Here is a 10,204-nt window from a genome sequence, read left to right as displayed (position 1 = left end):
CGCAATAAACTTTTTATAAGAAAAGTTTCAAACTTTAGATTGCTGCATGTAATGTATATTATCTTTTTGTATTATAATGCGCGCACCTCACTTATTATAATTTATAATTTAAATGTATGTATTTATCTACATCACTACATACTACATAGAATAACTTTACATTAAAGGTCACAAACTAACTAAACTAAAGTGGTTCTTGAAAGAATGGACCTATAGCTTCAATAAAAAAAACCCACAAAATCAACTGAGTTGAGTATGACCAGTTTCTTCATGATCACCAGTGGATCTAGTTTATAGTTTTACACCATGATGACTTGACAATTTTCGTCGTAGGTCTATGTTCCGTCGGACCTTATCTGACCATGAAGGGCATTGTCGTCTTACTCACCATCGGACCAATAATTGGCGCCAGACCGTACCCGTAAATTAAGCCTCTGAAGAAACAAAGAATCGCATATAAAAAATACATTGAACATTTTGTACAAAATAAAGAGACAAGAGAAATGACACGACGAAATTTAAATGGATTTAAGTAAGAATCACCAGAGGGGTCATCAGAATAGCTAGGGGCACTTGAATATGGGTCAAGAAGATTACATATTCACACGGGATCTACACTTGGAGAATTCACGAAAATAAATAAAACACGCAAAATAAAATAACAAATTATAGATATTAGAAAATTGTAACAAACCGCATCTGCATGAGTATTATGTTTTTAAAAAGCTAGCGTTCACGGGGACATCGAAGAACGACAAGCCTTTGGAGAGAGAGTGGTTATTATATTTAAAATAAACACCAGCAACAGCAGTGTTCTCCTGAAGCAGCTTTTGCCATCCAGCAAGATTTGCAAGACTAAATTGATTCAACCAGTATTAAAAATAATGCAAGAAAATTATACATAAAATAATCACTTATCTACTAGTGGTAGGTTAGGCCGAAACATTAAAAACAAACAAGAGCAATCAAAGGCTACAGTATATTTTGTCAATTTGCCGGACTTGATTTCTATATTCGGGAGAACACTGAACAGATATTCAATTTGAGGGTATCTTTGTCAAATGTTGCTCTGTTTTACGAAGACTGAATATAAACAACCATAGCATGTTGTAAACAAGCTTTAATAGAATAATCCTGGTGCTGACGATATTTATAACTTTTAAAATACATTATATTGTTAAAAGATAGTTTTAAAAATTGTATTTTCTATTTTTATATGCACATCGCTTCGCAAAGGAACAGCAGCCATGGGTTGATATTGTAGGCCTCCGTTGTTAAAATAAAGTTGAAGTGAATTAAATTAACTGGAATGTTTCTGACATAAGGAGATGAAGACTTGACTCAAGTCTGCGTTTTTTGTTGCTTCGATTTTTGTCTGAAATACCTTTCGAGTTCATGTATTGTAGGCCTACGTATAAAACAACACCATGTGTGCGCTAAATATTTATCTTTTTAACAATATAAAGTTGAAATAGAGTCTTAGACTGAAGGCGATGGTAGGCCTATAATCTAGACACAATTCTTCATTTGTAGTAAAAACATGAAACATTCGATAACAATTATTTTAAAACCAGGGCGTAGCAATGACAATTATTACACAATTTGTATGGTTGAATAGAATGTTGTCGGTCAAGTTCAAATTGCCGGATGGAACTTTCTCTTTTCAATTTGATTCTCTTGTTCTCTCGGTTATTGCACTTAGTGAAAAACGAAGAATTGAAAATGAAAGAGAAATAAAGAACGTTACATAAGATAATGAAGTCTTCCATTTTAGGACACCAGGGCAATAACCAGATTAAGTAAATCGAGTTAGTTCACGAGTAAAGTATCGGATATAGTTTGCTGGTATGAGAAAAAACCCTAACAGTATTTTCGTTATTTTCAGGAAGAAAATAAAAACCTATAGTTAAACCTCTCAATTGTGGGAAACTCCTATTTCCTGTGAATCAACGAGGGGAATGCTTCATCAGTAACCTATTCATAGGACACTACTCTTAAAGGAGCACTTGTTGAGTCCCGTAGGTGTCCCATTAATAGGAGTTCTATAGCAAAATGATATTCATTAAATAATACACAAGCCATTCGTTTTTTTTCCAAACTTTTTATTTCCAAAGTCAACAGCAAACATTGTGTCAAAACATTATGTGCGCAGCTGTACATTTAGAAAAAGTTGTAGGTCCACTAATAGTTATATTCTTTAACTTTTCTTTCGACAGCGTCTACCGGACGGATAATTTTTTTCAAATGTGGAGGGATCATTTAAAAAGTGCGGACGGATAATTTGTTCAAATGTGGACAGATCATTTAAAAAGTGTGGACGGATAATTTCAAATGTGGACGGTTCATTTAAAAAGTGTGGACGGATCATTTCAAAATGTGGACGGACCGTTTCAAATGTGGACGGACCATTTCAAATGTGGACGGATCATTTTAAAATGTGGACGGATAATTTCAAATATGGACGGACCATTTTAAATATGGACGGTGGATCGTTTTAAATGTGTATGAATTACATACATTAACTTACATGGAGGAACAAATGATATTTTTCCTCCATGCTTGTGCCAAATGTTTGTAAAATAAGGTCATGCTTAAACTGACCTAGTGTTGTAGCCTACCTTATAACTCAATTGTATATTATGAATGTTTTAAACATAAAGTTCATTTGGAATGAAACAAATTTCGATTTTTTTTGTTTATTACTACACAACTTAAACATTCATCTTCAATGAAGATTTGTCAATAATATTCTCATGGTATATCCCAAATAAATTACAATAAAGTATTCTCTATATAAATAAAATTAATGAACTTAAAAAAAATAAGACATTAAAACAGGTTTAGTCAACTATCCCACAGCATGGAGCAAATGTAGAATAACCAGTGACCTTACTGTGCACGGGTGTGGACAACTTTCCTCTCCCCTAAGGAACAATCTTTATTTTTCTTTAATGTCAGTATATATTATTTTAAAAATTATTTTCCAAGTAAATTCAAATCATAAGAACTTGGAAAAGTTTACCTAAGTAAGTAATCATGTGAAAAATTATGATTCATTGTAAAATTATAATAAATACCAACATATATACACATTTCTATAAGAAAATATTTACAAATTCTATAAATAATATATTTTCTTAATTTCATTGACATAATGTTTTGCCTTGATAGTTTCTTAGAAATGAACATATAAGAATTCAAAAAGTACATTTTTATAAAACTACCAATTATTAGAAAATATAACTTTACTATTAAAGGTGTCTGACAACAGTAGATATAATCTCTTAACATTTGTATTATCTGAAGTAATAAAAATAGAAAATTTATAAAACGTTTTCCTGACTAGGTATTTTTTGATATACCGTTTCAAAATGGTTTACATCCCGCTGATACCCCTCTGTTAAACAAAAAAGTTTCTGGAAAATCTGTTAAAAGGTCATACAATCTACAACTTTTAAATTAAATAATTATTCAAATAGTGCATCTAAATTACAAGGAAGATGGCCTCCTGCCTCCTACAACCAGGACCAGCACTGTGACCAGTCTCCCTGTTCAACTCCTCAATACTTTTACCATTTGTAGGTGTCTAGGCCTTCTGAACAGCAGATTGGGAGATGTTGCTTGTCTGACTCTTAGGCCTTTCCTCACCAGCCGGCTGGACGTGGCTTGTCTGACTCTTAGGCCTTTCCTCACCAGCGGGCTGGACGTTGCTCGCCTGGCTCGAAGGTCTAGGATCAATCAAACTTTTGGAAACATTACTCGTCTGACTTCTAGGCCTAGGTTCCTGTAATGACTGCCTGCTTGATCCAATGTTCTTACTGGTTCTGCTTGGTGAACGTTCTTCTGAAGGTGCCTTATCGCTCTGATTAGCCACAGAAGATGTTGGTCTTTTGGTAGAGTTATATGATAGTTGACTGATGGGGTGCCTTGAAATTGATGTTTGACTTTGAGCTCGACCAGTCACCCGAGATTTGCTTGATGCATGTGATTGCCTGCTGTTAAATTAAAAAAATAAATAAAAATAATTATACATATTTAATACAATAATATGCAAAATTGTAAGAGAAGAAGAAGAAGTTAAAGAAGAGAAATAATTAAATATTCGAGAATGCCTCGAAATTTAAGATAAAATTATAATATTGTCCGAGTAATGTTCCATTTTCATATGTTAACTTATTTTTTTGGGAAATACTCTTTTGTGTAGCATAGCTGCATTTTGTTTGAAAATTGACATGTAAACATCAACCAGACAAATACAATCAGTATAATTGGACAAGCAATTTTATCATCTAAAATAATTTGAAGACTATAAACAGAAGCCTTTTGAAGCTCAAAATAGCTGATTTTTTTTGTATTATGTTTGTTGTATTTTTGTAAATAAAATTACTACAGAAAAAACAATTCTTGCTCTATGCAAATGTTGTACTTATATAGATATTTGCTAAACAATTGTGAACAGAATTGATGTTACAGTTTTCAGTGCTTTAAATGCAGAAAACACAAGTTATTTTCATTTATAATTAGAGAGTGTTGAAGATTCATCTCTGAATGAATCTTTGTATACACAACCAAATGAATTTCGGAGTTTGGGATAATAAAGTTTTATTGAATTGAATTGATTATGACCTAAATAAATTAAAATATATGAATACACCATAGATACCTAAGAGAACTCATCCTTCGTCCATCCACAGTTGTAGCTGGTCTACTTGGGATACCAGCCATCATGTAGTCAAGTTCAGCTTCATCATCAATGAAACTTGATGAAAACTCACTCTAAATATTAAATACAAAAAAGTGTTATTCATGAGTATATTATTTATTTTTGTTTGCCTTTTATGTTGTGTATTACACACAACATATTATTTTTGCATTAACTTTGTAGTTATTAATTTGGACGCACCTTTATCAACAAAGTGTTATATACATAACTATTTTAAAAGTAAACTTTCCAAATAAATTATCTTCACAAACTTATTGAACCACATGTCTCATTACGCACAAGTTTTCGTTCTGAAACGGATCCTCTTATGTTAACACAACCTAGAACCAACCTAAAATCTGTGCCTAAGGGCTTCTTTGCTCAGGCACCAGAGATCTGGAACCTTCCTCGTTCCCTCCGTTACACTCCCTCCCCCTTTCAATTCAAATCTCTCCTGAAAACTCCCCTATTTCAATAATTATTCTTTTCCCGTGGCATTGTGAGACTCCAGTAAAGAGCACTTTATAAATGTGCAATGTTATTATTAATATTATTATTATTATAATTATATCCAGTCTGAAGAAGAGATATACATTAATACTAGTGCTTCACATTCATTCTCTTTACCGAGCAGTACAGTTACCGAGTAATACTTAGTTATGAGTTTTTGTTAGCTTACCTCAGCTGTTTTTGCTCTTTTCCTTTGCTCAGTCTCTTCAACTTCATCAATAACCTCAATGCCTTGGAATGTTTTCTGTTGTTTTAAATTAAGTCTGTGACTTGTAGGACCAAGCTCAAACTGATCACCATCAAAATCATCATAGAATCCATCATCACCTGATAGATAAAATTCATATTGGAAGCTATAGTTTAGAAAAATGGAAAATGTTAAAAATCTATTTTTTTATAATACACTCAGTCTAATGGAAAATTCAGGAAATTTGTCCAATTTTCTACCCTTTTAAATAATATGATTGTCCTTAAGGTACCCCTGTTTTTGTTACTGGCCCGAATTAAATTTTACTGGCCATCATTAGTTTTAACAACATGTATATAAAATTACAGTGAAGAATTGTAGTACTGGGAAAATTAGACAGGTCCATCATTTACTGTCCATTGTCCAGCAGACCTGTACTATATCACACATTCAATGCATAAAATGTACATTTTATGTCACAAAACAGCTTAATTTCTCATCAGAAGTCATAGTAGATGTCGTGCCTTTTTGCTTTATTTTATGGACACAGTCCGATTCCTTACCATGCAGTGAGTCCTAGGTATTAATATCAAGTTATTTCAAATTGCAAATTGTTATTACACTAGGCCTATTTTTTTTATTACTGTACCTCAAAATTTCTAAAAGGGGTATCATGATTTTCTGTCATTTGTCTAAATAATGTTTTTTTGTGTCTTTTATTATGATTCACAAAAAACTGTTTTGAATTTATTGTCAAATTGTTTACAAGAAATCATGTACAAAATAATGAAATTGTCCTTGATAGAATAACATATGTGTTATAAGAAAGTGCAAAACATAAAACAATGTCTTTTCAAAATGAAATATCAAATAAAAAGATTAAAACAGTATGCCATGTCATTATGAGCTTGTATTTCTCTTACGTCTGCATCATCTGAATCAGCATGTAACATGTCTTGACTTCAGTTTATAAAGCATTTTCTAAATTTACATTAAATTTGATTATGATGTAGTCGTGATATTAAAAATTGTTAAAACACAAAACACATCATTCACAGTGTGAACAAAAGGTCGAGATTGAAAAAAAACACAACAGTTTCTAATTGAACACTGACATGACTATACAAAGCTATTAAATAAGGATTTTTATTAGTGTATATTAAAACAGAATAATTTGCCGTTTCTAAAATTCACATGTGTAATCAGTGATCGTTCAGACAATGAACAATTTACACGTGTAAACGGTCATATTTCATGCATCTCTTTACACTATTAAGGTCAAACTGCTCCTTATCTTGCGGTTAATCAGCTTGAGGTTTAAGGTGTATTGAAAAATCCACCTCATGAGGTGGATTTTTGAAACAGAAAGTTTATCTCAAAATTGACACCACACGCGATCATTACACATGTAAATTTGTTCCGTCCGAACGGGCTCCTACAGTAGGTACACACCGCATCAAATAACAGCTCTCATCCCCATGCATGCTTTTAATGACTGCTATTGGACTGGATGGATATTTAATTTACAGTGTAAACTGTAAAAACCAATAAATTATTAGTCCCCAAGGACGGGGTTTAACTGTATAAAGCTCTGACAACACTATCAAACTAGTTTGACCAAAAAGTTGTGATGTGCCGAAATATTGTAGTAGTGACATGACATCATCATGTCCATATATGGGCACATCACATTTTTGTCACATAAAGTTTAATACAGGTAGTTGTAGACAGAGCTTAATAAGAATAATTTGCTTTATTTAAATTGCCAAAAACAAAATTAGCATGACACAAATCTTGGAAAAGTTTGAATATAGAGGATATATACAGTAAATTAAAATCAATATACCTTCAACTTGTCTGCTCTTCAGTACCAAAGACTCCATTGGGTTGTACAACTTTTGAACAGCATCAGTATGCTGGGTTCTATTAACACGGCCATTCACAAAGATACCTATTTTATAGAAATAAAAAATCGTGTTCAAGCCGACTTGAAAACACTTTCATTGGTTTCAGATCACTTCCATACTAATGACTGGTACATTGGAGAGTCTGCAGAACATGCAGTAGCCAACACATAAAACAAGTTGATCAGTTCAAAGAAACAGTTTTTTCTCACCCTATGTCTAAGAAATAATAATAATTTTCATATGATTATTCTGTAACTTACCAAGAACGTACATCTTGAGAAGCATCCTTCGTTTCATTGGCGTTATCAAAATAAAATCATATTCACGCTGTGCCATTCGCTGTTTGAATTCTGGCATCATCTTCATTAATTCTTGAGAAGTCTCTCTAATTGATGCTTTCACAGATTCTGCAAACAAGGACACCGGAGCAATCTTTGAATGTGCTTCAATCAATTCATCCAGAAGGTCCCAGAGGGCATCATGAATAGGGTCATTTAGAAGCTCTGCCTCACGGCAATAAGCATTGATGATCTGTATTTGTCTGGCGACTTCGTGTGCTGGACTGAAGAGTGGATTAATCAAGAGTGCATGTTCTAGGACAATTCGACCTTCTAAGAGTGCACGCATGTATTTCTGTGTGTCTTCACTTAGTTTCTCCATCCCTCGAGTAGTCATCTGGGGCCAGAGGGGTCGTCGTGGACAGAGGATTCTGGTGTATCGGAGAGCAACATAGATGACCCAGAGAATTGTGACACCAAGCCAGAATCCAAAGATAGCCAGTAACTCATCGTAGAGGTATGTCGGCGTAAAGAAAGCAGTACTGCTATCTGTATTCTGCATCACACCCATGAATGCAAATAAAGACATTGTAAAGAAACTACATAGCACATAGACGTTGAAAGAGGTCACACGGAAAGGTCGTTTTATGGCCATGAAAATAAAGATCAACAATATGGTGGCCAGGACTAAACATATTTGCACCAATAACTCTGTAAGGAATATTGCATACCAAATCACAAGGAGAAATTTCATGAACATTAATACAGGACGATAATAAGCCCAGAAGCGTTTGAAAGAAGAGAACATGTGGTAGAGATTAAGCGCCCATAAAGCATCAAGAGAGTGACTAAATTCTGATTCTTTCAGTTGAAGGTAGCCTTCATGTCGTTCAGCTTTCTTGCTGAATAGTTGCGTACGCATCTTGGCAATCATCCAGATTGGTAGAAGGATGTACAGGCCGACAGCGATAGCCACTGACACAATAATGTACGCCAAGTGCTCTCCACTGTAACATGCTGTTTCGTTGTGAACATCTAAATTCCCATCGTCATTGCAGTGATAAATCTTAGCCATTGCAACACCAATTGGAAGAGCTATCACCTGACATAAAATGATGTATATTCTCTGCATTGTAGCAATCTGTAGAAGCAGATTGTAGTTCTTTTGATAGTTCATATAGATGTAAAGAGTAATAAAGACAAGAATACCAACAAAGACGAAAATTATCCACCCAAGAAGAAGATAACGATAATCCATTGGTATTTCTGAACTAGCAATGAAAGTTTCTCGAACGGAATAAAAGATACTCTCATCATTCACCTTCAGAAATTCCCAGATGTCCAAGTTAAAGAAAAATGCAAAACGTGAAATGTACAACCAGTCATACGGCCAGGTCCAGCGTATTGATATCGCCATTATCATCGCATAAACTTGAAGAAAGTCCAAGATAAGAAATATTACATCATGAATTACAAGCTGTATCTTGCGTTTCTGTTGGCCAGACGTTTTCTTCAAAACGTCGTCGCCATACTCACGATAACTATGTTCATAGATGATGTCATCGACCTCTGTATGCAAATAGTTTCTGCCTCTAGTACGCTGTTTTTTCCTGACTTCTTCAAAGGAATTAAGATTATTTGACATCATCGGTAGGAGTGGCATGGCATCAGGATCTTCATCAACCCCATACATGTCTAGATCATTTTCTGCCATGCTTATTGGTGGTGCTTCTTTAATTTACATCTGAAATATGAAATAAAATGTGTAAATACTGTAGGCCTATTTACAAACAGTGTTTTATTTTAGATTTGGATAATAAAATGTTAATTAATAATTTTATTTTACAACTCCCTGATAATACTATCCAGGGAATAATTTCGCCAGTGTAGCATAGCAAAAAGCTATACAAAACAACCTTATTGCTGCTACACATTTCTAAAATTGTGTAGCAAAAAAGACAATACAAAACTATGTTTCTCGACTAAAAAATCAGTTTTTTGATTAGCAATAATTGCTAAACAAAATTTTAAAATGAAATTTTTCCCTGCTATCTAATTAAATAATGCTTTAACTTATTGTTTGTTTATTTGTTTGTTATTTAATAATATTAATATTATTCACGAGCCACCAGCCATGTTCATAGACATAGGCCTTTTTAGTTATTTGTAGGCCTAGCTCTAATAATAGGAGGCCTTATTAGTAGGCTTATTAAATATTAGCCTAGCCCAGCTTGTCATCCACTCTACTTGGCTACACCGTCTACTCCTCTCTAGTAGCTAGTAGCTATCATCATTTTATATCCTAGAGGACGTCCTAGCTACTTACTTAGTTAAGTTAGGCCTAGCTAGCTAGCCTAGCCTAACTAAGGCCTAGCTAGAGGCCTACAAAGTACAAGCTAGCTAGCTAGCTAGCTAAAAAATACTCTACAGTCTAAGATTTTTAGGCCTAATTAAAAGTGTGACAGTCAACTAACAATATTCTAGGCCATAAAAATAAGATACTTAATTAAATAAAGCAAAATAAAATTCAAATTTATGGTGAAAACCTTCTAAAAAGCTCAGTATGTTTTGGTTATTTTTTTACATCATCGACATCAGCGTCACACTTCATCGATGTTTA

The 10,204-nt window shown here is 33.7% G+C and overlaps 1 protein-coding gene across 1 annotated transcript; it reads right to left on the bottom strand.

Moving 5' to 3' along the window:
- Positions 1-2,097: 2,097 nt before the first annotated feature.
- Positions 2,098-10,197, bottom strand: LOC140052347 (uncharacterized). The gene is made up of 6 exons (XM_072097871.1): positions 10,131-10,197; positions 7,567-9,328; positions 7,246-7,350; positions 5,382-5,539; positions 4,664-4,776; positions 2,098-3,995 (listed from the first exon to the last, which is right to left on the bottom strand). Exons 2-6 carry the CDS (start codon positions 9,296-9,298, stop codon positions 3,587-3,589), a joined length of 2,517 nt encoding a protein of 838 aa, XP_071953972.1. The 5' UTR covers positions 9,299-9,328; positions 10,131-10,197; the 3' UTR covers positions 2,098-3,586.
- Positions 10,198-10,204: the final 7 nt, after the last annotated feature.

This window comes from Antedon mediterranea, chromosome 6 (assembly GCF_964355755.1).
Source record: "Antedon mediterranea chromosome 6, ecAntMedi1.1, whole genome shotgun sequence".
In the NCBI taxonomy this organism is placed as follows: Eukaryota; Metazoa; Echinodermata; class Crinoidea; order Comatulida; family Antedonidae; genus Antedon; species Antedon mediterranea.
Note: the sequence above shows the minus strand (reverse complement) of the source record. Positions and strands in the feature narration are given on the sequence as shown.